The sequence below is a fragment of the Trichechus manatus genome, unplaced genomic scaffold, assembly GCF_000243295.1.
Source record: "Trichechus manatus latirostris isolate Lorelei unplaced genomic scaffold, TriManLat1.0 scaffold00076, whole genome shotgun sequence".
Classification (NCBI taxonomy): Eukaryota; Metazoa; Chordata; class Mammalia; order Sirenia; family Trichechidae; genus Trichechus; species Trichechus manatus.
Window position 1 is genome coordinate 10631486 of NW_004444012.1, and position 20651 is coordinate 10652136.

Sequence of the window (20651 nt, forward strand, 5' to 3'; positions counted from 1 at the left end):
ACACACACACACACACACACACACACACACACACACACACACACACACACACACAATTTAATCTGACAAATTGCAATTTCTGTAATCTTGGTTCAGGAACATACAAGATCGTTGATCGTGCAGTAGCGCCTGTGACCTTTTGACAAGAAAAGGATACTGTATCCAAAGAGCGTGTTGCCAGAGTCCCAAACATACTGAGTTTATTAGCATGTTCTACCCTATTTGAGACCAAAGTTCTTTCAGATCGTTTTGAGGGTGCATATAGCACCATTCAGTGTCAGTCTTCAAAGGCCATGTCTCACCAGCGCACAGCTTTAGAAACCTCTAGCCCCACTTGGCCTTTCTTTGACTAACCAGCTGATGTAGGCGGGTTCATCGGAAATCCAGAGGCAGAGCTGCTGGTGCGTTGGTACCAGGCCGGAGCCTACCAGCCCTTCTTCCGTGGCCATGCCACCATGAAGACCAAGCGGCGGGAACCCTGGCTCTTCGGGGAGGAACACACCCAGCTGATCCGAGACGCCATCAGAGAGCGCTACGCCCTCCTGCCCTATTGGTATTCTCTGTTCTACCGTGCACACAAGACCGCTGAGCCCATCATGAGGTAAGAAAGCTTCATCCAACCAGGGGCCCAGCGACCAGTCTATAAGGGAAGGTCACCTCAGCTGCTGGGGAGCAGAGTGATCATGATGGTTTCAAGAGGAAAGCCTGCATTTAATCAAGTTTCAGTCAGTTTATTGAGCACCAGTTGTGAGCAGGGTGCTGGCTGTGGAGGACACAAGAGATAAATACTCGATCCTGCTACATTGTGTTTAAAGTGTTAATATTTGATAGGAAACAGAAATAGAGACATTTCAAAGAAAAAGGAAATGCCTCTGTAACAAAATTCATTCAGAATTTAACCCACAAGCATTTTCTCTGGAAGAATTACTTATTCTCCTGTTCTTGGGCTTTATCTTACCCTTCCAGCTAAACTGTTCCAAGTTTGAGGTGAACATTTTTCCTGGTGTGTAAATTATATTCTGATTCTGTTTTGAAGGCAGGATATGAAAAACCAGCTTTCTAGGTTAGAGAACAATATACACAGAGACGTACATGAGACACCGAGACTTCTGGATCAGTGTTCCTAAACCACTCAGATCAGAATCACCTGGGGAGCTTTTTAAAAATACAGATTCCAAGGCCATACCTCCAAACCTACTAAGACTTTCCTTGGGTGGGTCCCAGGGCTCTGTATTTGTTAGACTTTTCCCTGGCGATTCTAGACATAGGCCAGGTTTAGAGAGACCACTGCTTTGTGACACTCGATAGGAAAGGAGTGTCTCTGTGAGGCTAGTGAATAAACAATGTAAGTTTCTCTTACTGAAAAATATATGTTCCTAACGAAATTGAAAAAAACTATTAGAACCATTAACTTGCTATCCAGATGCATTGATAGTGAACATTTTGTTATTTTTATAAGCCCAAATACCTCCTAGATAGCAGTATACAAGAACAGCAGCAGTCAAAAAAAGAACACCCAGACGTTTCTCAACGTTCCACAATGTTGCCAGCTTGAAAAGCTAGTCCTTTTCATTTAAGCGAAGTAATGCTTCAAAGGCGAGAGAGCGTGAAAAAATGACACAGAATTACCATCATTGTAAAATACAGTTTTACAAACGTTTGTTTTATACCAAAGGGGTTAGGCCTTTGGACTTGTACAAAGCTCTGATTCTGCCTGTCTCAGTAGTATTTAGTGCTCAACAATCCGAAGTAAAAATTGCAGATGCCAGAATTCTTAATCCTTCACTGGGACATTTGCACTAATAGCTTTCACCTAAGAAAAATATATAGCAATTGCTCATAAAATCTTGACTCATATAAAAAAGTCTTAGCTCTTCCCAATTTTCTTTGAAGAGTTATAAAACTAAAAATATAAGTGATTGAATTATAATAGAACATCTAATGATCCTAAATAAGATTTTTTCTTCACTTTCCCCAGGCCTCTGTGGGTAGAATTCCCTAATGAGTTAGAGACTTTTGGTATAGAAGATGAATACATGCTGGGTGAGCATTTCTTGATTAATTATACTGATGATAAGTACTATTGTTGTGTTTTTGTTATTATGTGTTTCTGGTGTAAGAGCACTAAAAAAATTTCAAATCCCAAGAAAGCCAAAAAATAAATTTCTTCTCCAAGATTTTTAGTACCTGTATGCATTAGAGGGATCATGGTACAGTTCTGCTGTCATGTGGCACTTCTCATACTATTCTATTTGTTAACTTCAGATAAATCTGTTCTATTTGTGGATGCAGTTTAGGATTCTTGTTGAGTTGGCTCCTAAGCCTGGTGAGAGAGACCACCGCAGGGAAGGGGAGCAGAAGAGAAGTGGGTCCAGTGGATCTAGTGAAGACCCAGAAGAGCTCATTTCATATGCAGTGATAGGACTTTTCTTTGGCTGACCTCTTCTTTAACAAGGGTGTCTTAGTCATCTAGTGCTGCTATAACAGAAATACCACAAGTGGGTAGCTTTAACGAACAGAAATTTATTTTCTCACAGTTTAGGAAGCTAGAAGTCCGAATTCAGGGCACCAGCTATAGGGGAAGGCTTTCTCTCTCTGTAGGTTCTGGGGGACCATCCTTGTCTCTGTTCAGCTTCTGTTCCTCAGGGATCTTCATATGGCTTGGCATCTGTCTTCTCCCAACTGTGCTTTTCTGCTGCTTGCTGAATCTCTCTTTACTATCTCAAAAGAGATTGATTTAAGACACACCCTACACTAATACCATCTCATCAACATAACAAGGAAAACCCATTCCCAAATGGGATGATAACCACAGGTATAGGGGCTAGGATTTACAGCACATATTTTGGGGTGACACAATTCAATCCACCTTGGGAACAGGGCTCAAGCAACCAGGCTCAATAGAGAGTTTCCCAAAAGATGAATCCCATTTCTAAACAGTGGAAACCCCAAAATGTAAAAAAACCTAGCTCTTTAAGTCTCTGCCCATCCTTTTGGTCTCAGTTTAATAGACACTTCCTTGGAGAAACCTTCTCTGACCATTCCTTGTTTCGTTATATCTAATTCCACTCAGTCAAGTCAGAGTCAGTTCCTCTTATTACTGACCCTCATTCCATCTTGTACTTACTGTTGCCTTCTTGCTATTTGTCACAACTCTAATTCATCTTTACTTGTTCAATATCTGTCTTCACTGACTGTAAACTCCAAGAGGGCAGGGACCATGTCTGTCTAATTTGCCTAGCACAGGGCCTGACACTCAGTAGGCACTCAATAAATATTTGTTGAATAAAAGAGTGAATTCGTAAGTGGATGAATTTTACACCCATATGGTGCCAAAGTCAAAACAAAATTAATAATCCAGTTTCCCTTTAAGAGTCCTGCAGCCTTCCTGATGATAACTGTCAAGCAAGAGGATCTGAGCATCCACACTGACCCACTTCTAGATAACAGCTGTGGGCACGCCATCATCACATGAAAGTCACTCACAGCAAACAGTGAAGAGAGGTGCAATGACACACACACTAGCAGTCATACACAAAATGGGACTGTGGTAGCCTGTCAGGATCCCTCCCTACAATCCTAACATACCTAAGTGGATTATTGCTAGGTGATAATGATACACCCGTTCTCTTTCTAACAGTGCCTCTCTCTGATGAATCATTGGCTTAACTCACCACAGTCTCAACCTTCAAGAAGTTCACAGTTGAGCAGTCTTTAAAACCACAAGAGCTCTCAATGAAAGGGAAATGATGTCTTCGGGCCTCTTAGTGTGGTACTCAACTCCTTTCTTCTCCATTTTTTAGGAAGTGCTTTATTGGTTCATCCAGTTACAGAACCAAAAGCTGCTGTGGTTGATGTGTTTCTGCCAGGATCAGATGAGGTAAGAGTAAGTGACAAACAGACACATGTCTTGTGTCTCTCTTTCATACCTTCATTCTAGTCCCTTTTAGGAAGAACATTCCTTCATTATGCAGTTATAAACCCAGCCCAAATGACCGTAGCAAGTGAAAATTTCTTGTAAGTCATGATCACTGTCCTCAGCGGTCAAGAAACTTAATGTGCAGAGGAGGGGGAAGAGAAAGATGAATAGATGATGAATTCAAGGAGGATCAAGGTGGTTCTTTATCTTTAGACTTTGCCTCGTGTAAGTGGCTCCATATAAACATATTGAGGCTTTGAGGAGGAGGAAATTTTCAATCTACCTTGAGGTACGAAATTCTGGGAGGAAACATAAGCATGAAGAGACTCTGCTCTTTTGTTCCTGCTCTCTCTGAATCCAGAGTGTTGTTAGTACCAACAGCTGGTCTCCAGACACTCATCCAGGTGGTTAAAAAGTACCAACAGTGACTTCCCTCTAGGCCCCTCCAGCCAGCCTCTGCTCTTTTGTTAGTTATTGTCATTGATCTTCATCACCACATAAAATATCATCCTGGACCTGCTGGAGGCCAGGGTGCTAAACCCAGCCAGGTTAACAGGGGACAGGGAGTACTATCCTGTCATGGATTGAATTGTGTCCCCCAAAAAACGTATGTCTACTTGACTAGTCGGTGATTCCCAGTATGGTGTGGTTGTCCACCCATTTTGTCATCTGATGTGATTTTCCTAAGTGTTGTAAATCCTTTCTCTATGATGTTAATGAGACAGAATTAGCAAGTTATGTTAATGAGGCCGGACTCAGTCTGTAAGTTTAGGTTGTGTTTTAAGTCAATCTCTTGAGATATAAAAGAGAAAAGCAAGCAAGGAGACATGGGGATCCCCTACCACCAAGTATGCAGAACCAGGAGGGAGTGTGTCCTTTGGACCTGAGGTCCCTGCGCTGAGAAGCTGCTAGGACAGGGGAAGATTGATGACAGGGACTTTCCCCAAGAGCTGACAGAGATAGAAAGCCTTCCCCTGGAGCTGGCACCATGAATTTGGACTTCTGTCCTCCTAGACTATGAGAGAATAAACTTCTGTTTGTTAAAGCCTTTCACTTGTGGTATTTCTGTTATAGCAGCACTAGATGACTAAGACGTAACCCATAGGCTGCAGGGGAGAGAGCCATGGGTAATATGAGCTACAGCCTCCAGAGACGGACCACCCACGCATCTAAAGGGGTCAAGAGAAGAGACAGGGCAGAAACTCGGGGCGCCAGACCAGGGCAGGGATGGAATGGAGGGCCAGAAGGAGACGGACCCTGGAGAGAGTCCCTGAGCACTGAGCTTCGGCACAGGCTTTACAGGCAGGGGAGGAGCTGTGAAAGATACTGAGCTGATGTGCCATGTCAAGATATCCTGGACTGTCACGGCAAGTGGCGAGGTAGCTACGCCAGGCTACTCACTGCTCAGAATCATCAAGCACTGAATGGGAGCACACAGGAACCGTGTCAGTCCTCCCGAGACCCTGCTTCACGTGTTTGGGATTGAATTCGGGGTTTCCTGAGGCTGCTGTAACAAATTAGCACAAACCCGGAAGCTTAAAAGAACAAATGTGTCTTCTCCCACAGTTCTGGAGCTCCACGTCCAGAATCAATGCTGGGTTAGCAAGGTTGGTCTCTTCTGGAGGCCCTGAGGGAGAATCTGTTCCTGACCTGTCTAACTTCTGGTGGTTGCTGGCAAATCCTTGACATTTCTTGGCTGGTTGCTGTGTCACTCCAGTCTCTGCCTCTGTCTCCACAGGGTCTTCTTCCCTGTGTGTCTGTCTCTGTCTCTCTCATAAGGACACTTGTGCTGCCAGTTAGGGCCCAGCTGGATAATCCTGGATAATCTGCTTATCTCAAGATCTTTAATTTATTCACATCTGTTACCATTTAAAGTAATATTCACTTATTCAGGGGTATCAGGAAGTGAATCTGTCTTTCAGGGGCCGCCATATTGATATGACAATAACCAGGCTTTTCTCCATAATGTTACTGAATTTTGTTCTTTCTTCTTGGTTTCTCTAGTAATTTGCAGTTCTGAAGTGGAAGGCTCTTTATAAAGGTTTCCCTCTCCAGTAGAAATGTGAGAAAAAGCTTGAATACCACAGCCACTAAATGAATTGTCTTGCTTAGCATTTGTGCTGAAAGTATCTCAATTGATTCCAGCAAAGGTTGTGTGAAAACAGCAGGCTCCCATTAAGAACTAAGTTGGCTCCCTCTCCTACGGAGCCGATAGTTTTTACTAACAACCTGCCATCATTGCAAGTGCATTGTTGTGACTATGTCCTATGTTCCTTCAACACTATTTCCAGAGTGCTCTGTGATTGTTTCTCTTGCTACAACTTCACAAACCCTGGATAAAGGGGCCAAGCTATTGCTTGCCAGACCTGCCCCTTTACCTCGGTTGACTAGCTGGTCCCGCGTCACACCATGCAGGGGGGCTATCAGAAGTGGCTAATTCAGTCCCTCACTGTATGGCCCACTCCCTGACCTCCTTCAGGTCTTTGCTTGACTCTCTCCTCAGTGAAGCCTTCTCTTACCACCTATTTAAAATTACAAGTGACTCCTACTGTCCCGTAGTACTATCCAGCCCTCCTGCTGCCTCGATTTTTCTCCTCAGAACTTGCCACTTTCTGGCATTCTACGTATTTACTTACTCGTTTTGTTGATTATCTGTCTCTCCCAGTAGAATGTTAGCTCCTTGAGGGCAGTGATTTTCATTTGCTGTGTTCCCTCTGTATGCTCAGTACCTGGATGGGCCCCTGGCACATAGCAGGCCCTCGGTAAGCACTTGCTCATGAGGAGCTTGGTGGTCATCTCTGGTCTGACCTCTGTGGTGTTTTGCACCAGTTATACCCCTCCTGGTTTGGAGATCTTTGTATATGGCACCAGAACATATATCCTACCCCTGTTGTTTTAATTAGTCCTGGAAATGGTGGACAGGTAATCCCCAGACCTTATTTCAACCAGTTTTTTACCTTTCACTGCCACCAGCTTTTTATCTAAAACTACTAGAATTGGCCACAGAGAGAGGGAGAGAGCAAGAGAGAGAGATACCAGAGAAGGACTTTGTGGGGAGGGACCTAAGACAACATCCTTCATGAACATAGACACATAAATCCTTGACAAAATACAAAATATTAGCAAGTTGAATCCAGCCAAAGCTAGTACATCATGACCAGAGCAGAAGTGGTCCTGTTAAGAGTTTGCTGTAGCTGGCAACAGTCAAGTCACCCCTCATCACATTCACAGCAGGACAATGACAGACTCACCAGCCCTACTCTGTAAAGGATGTGGGAATCCCAGGAGGTGAACTTTCAGAATGGGCTCTGTGGCTGCCAGAAATTACACTGGGCTAGAAGAGAGCAAAAGAGGCTTTTGTTTTCCTGCTGCTTCCTGCTGGTATTGTAAGGATTTATCCCATCAGATTACTTTGTGGGACCCTTTTGATACTTTGGCAACTAAACCTTCTTGACAGGGATCCCAGATAAGAGTTTGAGCCTTATCCCTGAATCCTACTCTGAAAAAAAATTGATACTACAAGAGTAACCCGAGTTTTCATTTGCCTTTCTCCCGGGAGATCTGTTTCCTTTTCTCCTGTCTCATTTGTAATTTATTTGCTTGCAATATGCTTTTATTCTTTCTTGTTTTTTTTTCTCAAATTTTCCGTCATCTCTTCTACTGCTAGAAGCATTAAATTTTTATAAGCCGTCTGCTGTGAGGGCAGGAACTATGTCTTTTACTCTTGTATAAGCAGTACTAAGTATGGTGCCTGGCACATAGTAGGTTGTTCGCTAAATAATTTTTGGATGGATAAGTGGATGGACAAATGAATGGTCTGTTAGTCAAATTAATAAGTCACAGTACTTAGTTGGTCCTTTGGGATCTTGGCATATATTCTTCCTGACTTCTCTCCAAGATATATAATACTTACTTTAGCTTTTTGGTTATTAGAAATCCAGATAAGTGGATGTTTTACTGCATAATGAAATTGGAAGCAGAGTTGCTCATGTATTCTTTTTCATTGGGATCTGTTCAATTTTAGGTCTGGTATGACTCTAAGACATTTGCTCATTGGGAAGGAGCATGCACTGTGAAGATCCCAGTAGCCTTGGACACTGTAAGTTGTTCTAACCTATTGTGCCTATGTAGAAAGAACCAAGAAGTTAGTGTTCTGCATAATAACACATATATGTAGATACAGAGGATAGATTAGTGGGTGCCTAGGGCTGGGGCAGAGGGAGGGCTTGTGGGGAATGAGGAATGACTCCTAATGGGTACAGGGTTTCTTTTAGGGGTGATGAAAATATTTTAAAATTGATTGTGGTAATAGCTACATAAGTGTAAATATACTGAAGGCCATTTAATTAGACACTTAAAACGGGTGAATTGCATGGCATGAGAATGGTATCACTGTTTAAAAATGTGAAAAAATGATAACATATTCCCAGATTTCACAGTATGAAGCATCAGGGACACACAGAGCTCTTCCCCATACGTTACATTTGTAAGTCTAAGAAAAATAATAGCACTGAAAACAAAGAGAAAACATGGGGGTCACCACGCACGCCATACAGAATGTCCTACTGAAGGACAATGTCAAAAACCATGAGTTTTCAGTTGCAACCCTGGGCCTCTAGGCCCGAGAGAATGTTATCAGTTATGATGTTAGAATCAAAGTCGGCCATCCAGACTGACCAAGTTTCTAAAGAGAACTTTCCTCCTGCAGCACAGTCTCAGCCACAGCCCTCAACAGTGGGAAGATAAATAAATAGATGGTGATGTTATTTTTTAAAATCAGCAGCAGCAATCTGAAACCCATTGTAAAGAAAACGATTTCAGTTATCAACTTCAAGATCTAGAAGAGACTTGAACAGTCATCTGCTCCAGTCCTCCATACTTACAGGTGAAGAAACTGAGGTTCAGAAAAATTCAACTACTTGTCACCACTAGATTGTGACAGAACTGAGACAAGGCCCAGGTCTACTGGACTCGCACTCCAGAGCCCGTTCCACTCTAATTTGTGGCCTCAGTCTTTGAAAACACAAAAAGGAAGAAGAAGAAAAAGAGAGAAAGGTTAGCCAGAGTGAGAGGGAAGTGGGGAAAAGATGTGCTTTACTGATCACTGCCAGCTGTGAGTCATGTAGAGAGGTGGATGTCTCAGCTGTTCAACCTTCACTCCCAACTTCAGGTATGTCCTGGTACTCAACTCCCTGCCTGTACTGCCCAAGTACAAGCCCTACTGTGATGCAGGCAGATTCCATAGAGGGTATTGTCTGAGAGACAAAAAACCTACAGGGCGTTCTCTGCCAGGAATGCCATTCCACAAGACCCATAGGTATGGGCCGTGCCTAAAAAATCAAACGAAAAACGGTTGGCATTAAGTTGGTTCTGACTCATGGCAACCCCGTGTGTTACAGAGTAGAATGCTCCATAGTGTTTTCTTGGCTGTAATCTTTACAGAAGCAGATTGCCAGGCCTTTCTTCCACAGCACCACTGGGTAGGTTTGAACTGCCATCCTTTAGGTGACTGGTCAAGTGCAAACTGTACCACCCAGGGATCTTATGGGCTGTGCCTGCGGCCTTGTTATTAGAGTCACTTAAAGTACTTTGGTGGCTTCTATGACAGAAGCAGATTCACATATTTACCCTCAGAGTTGAGACAATCATTCTGGTGATCCAGAGAAGCAAGGAAGAAAGAAGGTCATGGGCTGCAGTGAGTAAGGACAAAAGTCATCTCCCCAAACCAAGAAACCACCATCTTTTATAAATACACACACACATACACACATCTGGACCCACTTACACAGACGGAAAAATTCACTCTTCAGCAAAGCCCTAGAAATAATCATGTTTATTAAATTGATGAGAAAATTACAAAAGCCCAAATAGGAAAGGCCACTTACAGGATGGGCAGAATAGAGTTCATCACCTAAAAGAAAACACCATCAAGACAGAGTGTGTTGATTTCCTATGGCTGCCGTGACAAACCACCACCACCCGGGGTGTAAAACAACAGAAGTTTGTTCTCACAGTTCTGGAGGCTAAACGTCCAAAGCCCGCGGCAATGTGCTCCCTCTGGGAACCCGAGAGGAGACTTGTTCCTTGTCTCTCCCAGCGTCTGGTGGCTCTAGGCATCCTTGGCTTGTGCTGCGGAACTCCTGTCTCTGTCTGCATATGGCCTCACCCCCTGTGTCAGTCTTCTCTTTTGTCTCTGATAAGGACACTTGTCATTCGATTTAGGGCCCCCTGGAGTAATTGGGGCCCTGGCAGCACAGTAGTTAAGAGCTTGGCTGCTAACCGAAAGGTCGGCAGTTCGAATCCACCAGCCGCTCCTTAGAAACCCTATGGGACAGTTCTACTGTGTCCTATAGGGTCGCTATGAGTTGGAATCGACTTGATGGCAACGGGTTTGGTTTTTTGATTTGGAGTAATGCAAGACAATCTTATTTCGAGATCCTTAATTACATCTGCAAAAACCCTTTTTCCAAATAAGGTCACATTCACAGATTCCAGGGGTTAGGCTATGGAGGACTACCGTTCAACCTACTATGTAAGTATAGAGAATAAATCGATGAAAAGTGGGATGTTTCCCTAATAATTAAAAAGTGGAGCCATTTTTTAGTGTTTGAAGTCTTTTTCTTTTCATGCCAAGGTTGTCATATTGGGAAATGCTGTCTCTGTGCCCAGAAATTTATTTTGACCGCGAGTCTGTACTCGTAAAGCTATGAGTGCAAATCTTGTGCTAGTAAATGTGTTTACATTCTGCTTTGAAATCTCCTTGTGGGTACTCCTTCCCTGAAGTGTCGTTCTGTTGTAGATACCAGTGTTTCAGCGAGGTGGAAGCGTGGTAGCAGTAAAGACCACAGTAGGAAAATCCACAGGCTGGATGACTGAGTCCCCCTATGGACTCCGGGTGGCTCTAAGCTCTCAGGTATTTGGAAAATCTGTTACCTTTACACATCTCAGTTATTATTCCGCTGTCTCCTTATAGTGGAGCCTTCTGCATGTGTGACAGCCGGTAAAAGTGGTGATCCCCAGGTGTGAGATAGGTTCTTCAGATGCTTATCTAGTTCTGGATCATTGTCTAGCTTGCCTGACAATGGGTTGTTCTTAAGGGAACTTTGAGATCTGGGAATGACAAAAATGTCCTTCTGGGGCTCTGTGACCCTTGGTGTTCTGTAGCTTGGCACCGATTACTACAGGACTGAAAGCTTGTTGCTCCAGAGGCAGCCTGCCCACCCTCTATCAGTGGATTAGCCCTGAAATCAGTCTCCTGTAAAAGGGTGCCTGTGCCTCCACCACATTTCAGGGCCACCATAGCCACGCAGTGACTTCTGTTCTCATTAGGTGACTCCAACAACTGAGATTTCTCTGGGTGAGGCCTGGCAGGACCCATAACTGACCTGTCCTTTGAGAAGATCTTTTGAGCCCAGCGAAGCCTACAGCTGACTCCTGTCCTAGTCCTTAGCTATTTGCCCAAATACAGTAGAGGGCCAATACACACACAGATTCTTATTCTTATGCAAATATTATAAAACACTCAGGTGAGCTGCAGCTTTCTTTTCCGTCTGTTTTACACTAGGCCTGTCTTCTTGGGTCAAACCACGGGCCTTAGACTCATAGGAGACCACAGAATGAATACAAGAGACGGGAGCGCGACAGCACATCCAGCATTGTCAATAAAAGTAAACTGCCCTACTGAGGCTGTGACTTTTTTGATCTGTAAGAGTTTTCCTACTAAAGAAAGGAGGAACCAGACACCATTGTCTAATGGAAGGTCTTCTAGATACAGTTGATTTCATTCATTATATACTGATTTTTTTTTTTTTTTTCAAATTCAGTTTCTTGACCTCGTAGTCACATTCTGGGATAGTATTTTTAGAGATGCCACCTCTGCCACTAACCACACTTCACAGTTTAAATTTCTTTCAACAAGGCCTTCCTCTTTGTGGTCCTCCTGTGTCAACTCCCTATTCATATTGTATCACTGTCTTGTCACAAGAGATTGAGTATTCAGTGTAAGTATTTGTATGGCTACTTTGTACAGCTTGAACATTAAGCTTTTGTTCAACGTAATTTTTCACAAATGTTTTTATTCTGTTGTTTCCTGGAAAGCTAATATATAAGCACATTCTCTACCTGTGATTCACTCTCCAGGGTTCTGCAGTCAGTGAGTTGTATCTTGACGATGGACATTCCTTCCAGTACTGCCACCAGAATCAGTTCTTGAACAGGAAGTTTTTGTTCTGTTCAGGTGTTTTGATCAACAGGTAATGGCAGCTAAAGAAGCCGTGTGTTGGCTTAAAACACATTATGCTATCCATTTTGCATCTTCAAATGCACAGCTGATGTTTTAGGGTACCATTTAAAGAAAGGAATGGTGAAGGCTACTTACGGGGCATTTTTCAATCAGTCCACCATGAATGTCTCTTCTTTATTATCTCCATCTTCCTTTCTCCTTCTCTCTGTAAAAAATAAAAAAGGACTCAATTTAAGCTTCCATTAATTCCATCCATTCAGCAAGTCATAAAGTACTCAACTTTTTACAATTTGATTGCAGTGCTCCAGTCACGTTTGTTCTTCGGTGATTTCGCTCCAAATAGCTTGTTAAAGGAAGATTGGTTTGGCCACTGGTCAGCTAGTCCTTGGCACGCAGAGTCATCTTTTCATCCCAGTAAATACGATACCTGTATAGTTCATGCCTCCAGAGGGACAGATGGGAGGGGAACTCACAAGGCCGGCCATGTGACATGGTGACCAGTCCAAACCCCCATTCTTCTTCTCCTAATACTTGTGTATCTATTCCAGTTGTGCGGATGAGAGGGGTCGTTATCCCAGCAAGTGTGTGGTGGAGCAGATCTTGGTCCTAGGCCTCAGGAAGCAGCCATCTTCCGTGACCACCCACTCATCTGGTGAGGAATCAAGCCATTCTTATCTCATCATTTGTTCTTGTAAACATAGACACATCTCCAGGGAAGAGATGATTAGTCCCAAAGCTGACGCGATGTGCCTTCCTCAGGCCCAGCTGACGCGAGCTTTCTGGTGGAGTCAGGCATACTAGTCTCGAGTGAGTGAGGCCGTCCTGCTTCTCTTCATGAGCTGGTCGTTCTGTTCATTTTAAGCCATAAATAATGTTCTAAGTGCAATTATTGGGGCTTGAAATAATATTTTAGCTTTTCTGATTTTTTTTTTCTGGACTATAGGTATATGAAGCCCTAGAGAATCTTATCTGTGCCTTTGGAGTTTGTTAAAGGACATAGGATGGGATTTATATCCTTTCTTACCTTCTGAATTTCTGGGACAGATCACTTTGTTCTTTACAGGCTTTTTTTTCCAACCACTCTTGCACTCAAAATAATGAGGTGTTCCGTGTTTAAAAAATTATTGGAAATCCGTGCGTAAAAGTGCTGTTAATTTGGATTCTCCTAAGTGGGATATAGGGCTCTATGATGGGATCAGAAAACATGTCAGATTCAAAGAAAAGATTTTTCCTTCCTAGATCTTCAGCAGACTTTCCCTTTTTTATCGTCTTGATATTTAGATGGGAAGGATCAGCTTGTGGCTTTTACATATAGTGCCACGACGTCCACGCTGAGCCTGGAGAAGCTGTCACTGGACATCGGTGCCGACTGGGAGGTCCGCATCAAATGACGAGGCCGTGCCTGGTGATGAGCGCAGGGAGCAGCCTGCCCTTTCAGGTCTCCCCGCCTGGCCTTTCTTGATTCCTGCTGCACTCTATTGACTTCCCTGGCTCAAAACAATCCTTCCTTAGTCACAGTGTGGTGCACTAATGAACAAGAGATTTCATAGTCTTCACATTTGACATTTTTAGATGCATTAGTAATACTCTTTGTGTCAAACACCGCCTCTCCTGGACACAGGGAGCGCTGAGTCATTTATGGAGCTCACGAATCTTCCATTGCCTCCTGGGCCGTGGACCTGTGGCAAGCACTGTGCCCAGCGAGCAAGGGGTTTGTTTCATGTGGGATGTGGGCCAAGCCCACCTGGTGTGGCCCATGTAACAGACTTGCCCCAGGCTGCACGGCAGAGTCCATCTGGCTGCAGCAGCTGAGTGGCTCCAGGCCTGTCTCCAAGCAGACAGCAGCTCTCCAGGACCCCCTATCCCATTATGTTTCACCTCACAGGCAAGCCGCTCTTTCCTGGGTGCACCATGCGTGCAGCAGCACAAGCTGTCGTTCTCCCCTAGAGCTTACCTTAGGAGCACAGAGCACCCTTCTCTTCCTGCTTTCCAGGCTCGAAATTCTTAATTAATCTTCTTAAACTTCTAATTTCTTTGTCTTCATTGTTTTTATTAAATACTATCTTCTAGCCAAAGAACATTTGTAACACGAGAACGTGAACAAGCTATAATAAATAATAAAATAGATTCCCTGTCCTTACCACCAAACTTCAGAGTTGGAATACAAAGCAGGGACTAGGGTGACAGAGAGAGGCACTTGCCTTGTGAACAAAATTTAAGGGGGCACCCAAAAATGCAATAATCAAAATAAATTATGTCCAAATGCAATATTTTTAAAAATCAAAACTAGTGCAAAAAATCCATGGTGAACAAAATATCAAAGTTTTAAATAAAGACAGAATCGGTATTACTGGTTTTTCCTTTTGCCTCAGGCTGCAGTGGGGCTGGGCGCGGGGTAGAACATTAACCGCATACCAGCTTCAGCATGTGGCTCCCTGCGGCCCACCGCAGCATCTGTTGGGGCAGCCCCATCTCCTCAGCACAGCTCCACATGCACCTGTTCTTATCAGGCTTCCACCTCTTAGCACCTGGCCAGATGCCACTTCCACGCCTGCAGTTCCTTCTGCCTGCGCAGATCTCACCAGCCTTCCAGACCCAGCTCAAATCCCACTTTTCCATGAAGCCTTCCTAATCATCCTAACACCCCCTCGCCCCCATCGCCTGTGATATCGCCCATCTCTGAAATCTTGCCCCACTTATAATGTGTGCTGTGGTGCTTAGCATTGTCGGGGATGTTCCTTTAATGTTTCAAGTATGTTTGTCTTGTTTCCAGGCTAGATTACGTGCTCCGTAAGAGCGTATCATATTTCTCTTGTATCTGCCAGAGCACCAGTATTTGGCTTTCAGTATTATTCTCTGTGTGTAGTTAACTGATGGATCTGATTGTTTAAAAAGTAAAACTCGAATGGATTGTTTCTGATTTGCTTTTTTGACATAGGACTCTTCCTTCCAACCACAGTAAACATTGTGCATTTCCTCACGGACATATTTCATTGTATCAGTTGAGATTTGAGCTTTGCAGCAAACATAAGCTCATGTAGACACATAGGGATTTTTTGCTTCTATTTCTATAAATTTTGCAATTAATGAGAAAGGAATCTGTCAACATTAGCTGAAGTCTTATCTCCCAGATTCAAATTTCCCTTGCCAATCTAAAATATGACTTAACCTGAAAACTGACTACCCTTATCTAATATAAATGATGGTTTTTAATAGCATGTAAAGCCAAATAAAGGCCTGTGGTTCAGATCAACATTTATTGCATGTCTATCCTTCTGTTTAAAATATTTTTGGGAAGAAACAGGAACTAATAGAGTAAATTTGTGAGGCACTGCTCTGTGTTGACCCGGGTCTGCCCCAGAGTGTTTGACTGGAGACGCTGAGTGGGAAGTAGAGTCTGAGCGTTTCAAATTGTTCTCTGTTCTTACTGCGTCTCACACTTCACCCCTCTTCTGTCTCGGAAGCTGTACCAGAGCGTTGTGTGGGGCTGGTGTGCCCTACAGCTGCTCAGTCATCTTGCTGCAGCTAATTCTTGATATATTTTCTCAGGGAACTGGGTTTTATGTAAGAATATAGAAAGAATCATTTTAACACGGATTCAAATAAAGTTCTAACGTGAATGCAATAATGACCCAGCAATTCTACTTCAAGACTAAGATGCCAAGGAATGAGCTGACAGATCACTTTAAAAACAGAAAATGCCCAACAAGAAAATGGGCCAAGGCAATCCACAGAAGAAATTGAAACAGGCAAAATAAGCACATGAAAAAAAGCTCAGCCTCATTGATAATCAAAGAAATGATTTTTTTTTTTTTTTTTTTTTTACCTGATTGACCAAGATTGAAAGTAGTGAAAATGCCCAGTGCTGATGTTGGTTTGGGGAAGTACGCACTCTTGCGCATTGCTGGTGGAATTCTAAGTAAGTATCGTGTTTTGGAATGTCGGTTTGGCAATAGTATCAAAAATTTTGATTTGCGTACTCTGACCCAGCAATTCTACTTCAGATAAACCAGATAAATGCTCAGAGCTGCTAACTGCTATGTGGTTTATACTGTGGGAAATTGGAAATAAGCTAAATGTCCTTTACCAGGGGATTCGTTAAATATAGTACTTTCAAGCAGTGGAATATTATGTAACAATTAAAATAATAATCTGTATATATCAACATAGAAATATGTTCTTGATAAAATGTTTATTGAGTGATTTTATTTAGGTAGAAATTACAAGAAAACAAATCCAGCTTGAGGGACATCCCATGCTCTTCAAAACACGAAGGTCAGAAAAACCAGCCTGAGGAACTGTTCCGGGCTGACAGAGACTAAAGAGCTATGACAACAAATGTGGGATTCTGGGTTGGATTCTGGACCTGTAAAGCACCTTAAAGGGACAGTTAGCAAAATTTGGATGTGATCTTCTGGTTTCATGGTATTTCCCTAATTTTGAGAGTTGTCCCGTGTTTATATAGAAGAATTTGTTTTTAAGAAATACTGAAGTGTTAAGGGTAATGGGCCATCATATCTGCCGCTTGCTATCAGATGATTCAAAAAAAAAAAAACTGTGTGTGCGTGTAGAGAAAGAGAGAGAGAGAATAGGCAAAATGTGGTTATTATTGTTAGGTGCCGATGAATTGGTTCCAGCTCATAGCCACCCTATGTACAACAGAATGAAAAACTGCCTGGTCCTATACCATCCTCATAATCGTTGCTATGCGTGAACCCATCATTGCAGCCACTGTGTCAGCCCATCTCATTGAGGGTCTTCCTCTTTTTTGCTGACCCTCTACTTTACCAAACGTGATGTCCTTCTCCAGGGACTGGTGCCTTCTGATAACATGTCTGAAGAATGCAAGACAAGTCTCACCGTCGCTTCTAAGGATCATTCTGGCTGTATTTCTTCCAAGACAGATTTGTTCGTTCTGGCAATCCATGGTGTATTCAGTATTCTTTGCCAATCCCATAATTCAAAGGCATGAATTCTTCAGTCTTCCTTTTTCATTGTCTAGCTTTCCCATGCGTATGAGGCAATTGAAAATACCATGGCTTGGGTCAGGCTTACTTTAGACCTCAAAGTGACAGCTTTGCTTTTTAACACTTTAAAGAGGTCTTTTGCAGCAGATTTGCCAGTGAGAGAGAGAGAATAGGCAAAATGTGGTAGAGTGTTACAGTTGAGAAATCTGGGTGAAGGATATACAGAAGCTCTTTATATTATATTTTTGACTTTTCCATAGGTTTCGAACTATTTCAGAACAAAAAGTTTAAAAACAAAGGTGCTGGACTATATCTTTCTAGTATCTAACAGAAAATGTTTGGTTTGTATTGTAAAGGCTTATAAACGGTGGCATATAAAACAAGAGTTAGATGAAATAAATGGAATTAATAGTAAACTCCAGTACAAGAAAACATCTTTATCAGCTCGTCTTCCCCTGAGAAATACTGGGCCAAGCCAAGTCCTCTGCTCAAGTTCCCTGCCCCAGGGAACACAAATCCACACTCTGAGCACCAGGCCAACAGCTCCGACCCAGCAGCAGACACACTGTGGTGCCTCCGTGTTGCTTCATAGAGGTCTTATCTGACCGCAAGGAGCTGGCAGAGAGCCTGCAGAGTGTTGACACTAAGAAATAGATTTCGTGTTTATAGCTGGCATCTACTGAGGGCAAGGGTCCGGTATAGTAGCCAGGGAAAGTCCTTCGTGCATATACAAGGCCACTATGGTCACCTTATTTCCTCTCTCAGGCCTAAGTCACCGTGGACATGCAGATCCAGGCTACAGTAGATCTGGGAATGTCAATCCCTGATGGAAGTGATCCCAGAATGTAGGCTACAGTTTGACTAGCTATCAAGATATTCCCTGCCCCAAGGTAGGTGGTTTCATTTAAGACCAACCAACAGGACTAAAGATGTTCCGGGGGTATGCCTCATTTCAGAACCAAGACTAAGTGAACTCCAGCGTTGTGGTCCCGTGTATCAGCATGATCAGGGCTAATCCTAGATGAGCCCTTCTCCTGAAGGCTCCCCAGAACAGAAAGCACAGCTTGTTATCATGAGTTTTGTGTAGCCCAGTAGCCTGGTTAACTAAAGTCATAGAGAAGCCATAGAGATGGCAGCAATTTTGCAGGTTGGCCAGTGTTTGGAATCCCTTCACTTTTTCATATCCTTTTCAGTATCATTTAGTTCATAATTGACTATCTGTATGGACTGAATTGTGTCCCCCCAAAATATGTGTTGTAAATCCTAACCTCTATGCCTGTGGTTATAATCCCATTTGGGAATGGGTTGTCTTTGTTACGTTAATGAGGCAGGATTAGTATAGGGTGTGTCTTGAGTCAATTTCTTTTGAGATATAAAAAAGATTAAACAAGCAAGAGAGCAAGGAGAGATAGGGGAAAAGAGATGCCAAGCCACGTGAAGATTGCCCAGGAGCAGAAGCTCAAAAGAGACAAGGACCTTCCTCCAGAGCCTCAGAGAGAGAAAGCCTTCCCCTTGAGCCAGCATCCTGACTTTGGACTTCTAGCCTTCTATACTGTGAGGAAAGAAATTTCTGTTTGTTAAAGCCACCCATTTGTGGTATTTCTGTTATAGCAGCACTAGATAACTAAGACGCCATCCTACCTAAACACCTTCTGAGTAATGGAATTCCTATGGTAATCCCAAGCATTCCACTCTGTTTCTAAGGTTTCCATCTACCAAACCCTCTGAATGCCCAGCATAATTCTAGGGGACAGTCTAGACTAAAGTAAACTTCTCAGCCCATGTGGTAGGAAGCCATCAGCAGCTCCACTGGAAACAGACCACCATGTTATCCACAGACAGTGGAGGCCACAGAGCTGGTGACTTAGTTTTGATCATTGTACCATGGTTATATAAGCTGACATTCTAGAAGAAATAAAGGAGAGGAGATATTGGCACCTGATATCAGATCTGCCTGTCTTATGACCAGCCATGTTAAGGCTGCAGTGCCACGGCCAGGCCAGCCAGAATTAGACAACTGCTACTTGGCAGTTGTTTCCAGCAGGACTGATGGTGTTAGATTCCTCTCCAATCAAAGCTAAGGGAAAGGGAGCCCTGACTATTTATGTGTGAGAATCCAGAGATCCTTAAGCAGAATTCTCAGTAAAGGAGTCTTAGTCATGGATTTCCTCCTGCACTGGAAATCAGGAGATCTGGGGTACAGTTTGGCTCTACAGTGAACTGGGTGATCTTGGCCATGTTCTTTAACCTCTTTGGGCCTTACTTTCCTCATTTGTTAAATAAAAGAGATAATCTTTAAAACTGTGTGAGTTTTCTGTGACTTAACCGTAAAAATACAGCAGATATTTCAAATTTCCTCAGTTGTAAAATGGAATTAATCAAACCTGCAGGATTGTTGTGCAAATTAAAAATGCTCTGTATGTTTGAAAAGAGAAAAATCATAACTTCATATGAAGAAACCTAGTAGACACTGTCTTAACCCAGTGCTGAAGGTTAACAACATCTGTAATAAAACTTATAGATATTATGTACCCCCAGATATGCTTTGATGGAAAGGACATATCACATCTGTGGTGTTCTTCGCAAAATTGCATAACCTCAGTCCAATCATGATAAAACATCAAACCAACTCAAATTGATGGACATTCTACAAAATACCTGATAAGTACTCTTCAAAAGTGCCAGGGTCATGAGAGACAGGGACAGACTATGGAACCCTCCCCTTCTTAGGAGACTAAGGAAACCCAACAGTGAAATGCAATGTGGAGTCCTGGGTTGGAGCCTATAAAAGAAGACGACATTGGTACATACGTGCAATAGAATACTACTCAGTAGGAGAAATGAAGTCTTTTAAAATATATATATATATATAGTGTTTTTGTAAGAGTTTATGCAGCAAATTAGGTTCCCATTTAACAATTTCTACACAAATCATTCAGTGACATTGATTACCTTTTTCACGATGTGCCAACATTCTTATTAATTCCATTCTGGTTGGTCGCATGAGTTTTGTTGTTGTTTTTTTTTTTTTTTTCCTTCTAAATTTTATTTTGTTGTTGTTGAGAATATACATAGCAAAACATATACCAGTTCCAAAGTTTCTGCATGTACCATTTAGGGGCATTGATTACATTCTTTGAGTTGTGCAGCCATGCTCACCCTTTTCTGAGCTGTTCCTCCCTCATTAACATAAACTCACTGCCCTCTAAGGTTCCTACCTCATCTTTCAAGTTGCTCTTGTCAATTTGATACCGTATAGATAGTTTTTAAAAGAGCATAATACTCAAGGCAGACCTTTTTAACTAGTTAAGCTAAACTATTGTTTGGTTTAAAGAAGACTTCAGGGGATATTTTTGTTTTTTTTTTTATTTAAAAAAAATTTTTTTTTCCGTACAAAAATTTATACATACGTTGTTATGTGACCCTAATGCTCTCCCCATACTGTGACAGCACACTCCTCCTTTCCACCCCTGATTCCCCATGTCCATTCAACCAGCTCCTAACCCTCTCTGCCTTCTCATCT

The 20651-nt window shown here is 42.7% G+C and overlaps 1 protein-coding gene across 6 annotated transcripts in view; it reads left to right on the plus strand.

Moving 5' to 3' along the window:
• The window catches only part of GANC (glucosidase alpha, neutral C), a 76360-nt gene extending 60458 nt beyond the window's left edge, over positions 1-15902 (plus strand). For 3 of the 6 annotated variants that reach the window (XM_023735154.1, XM_023735158.1, XM_023735156.1), the window contains 7 exons: positions 358-601; positions 1979-2043; positions 3804-3880; positions 7944-8018; positions 10719-10832; positions 12059-12171; positions 12710-13520. In XM_023735154.1, the coding sequence (XP_023590922.1) occupies positions 358-601; positions 1979-2043; positions 3804-3880; positions 7944-8018; positions 10719-10832; positions 12059-12171; positions 12710-12962 (941 nt within the window). In that variant the 3' untranslated portion in view covers positions 12963-13520. Of the gene's footprint in view, positions 1-357; positions 602-1978; positions 2044-3803; positions 3881-7943; positions 8019-10718; positions 10833-11483; positions 11734-12058; positions 12172-12709 lie in introns of those variants that run through there. The other 3 variants (XM_023735157.1, XM_004380662.2, XM_023735159.1) reach the window with 2 other exon arrangements.
• Positions 15903-20651: the final 4749 nt, after the last annotated feature.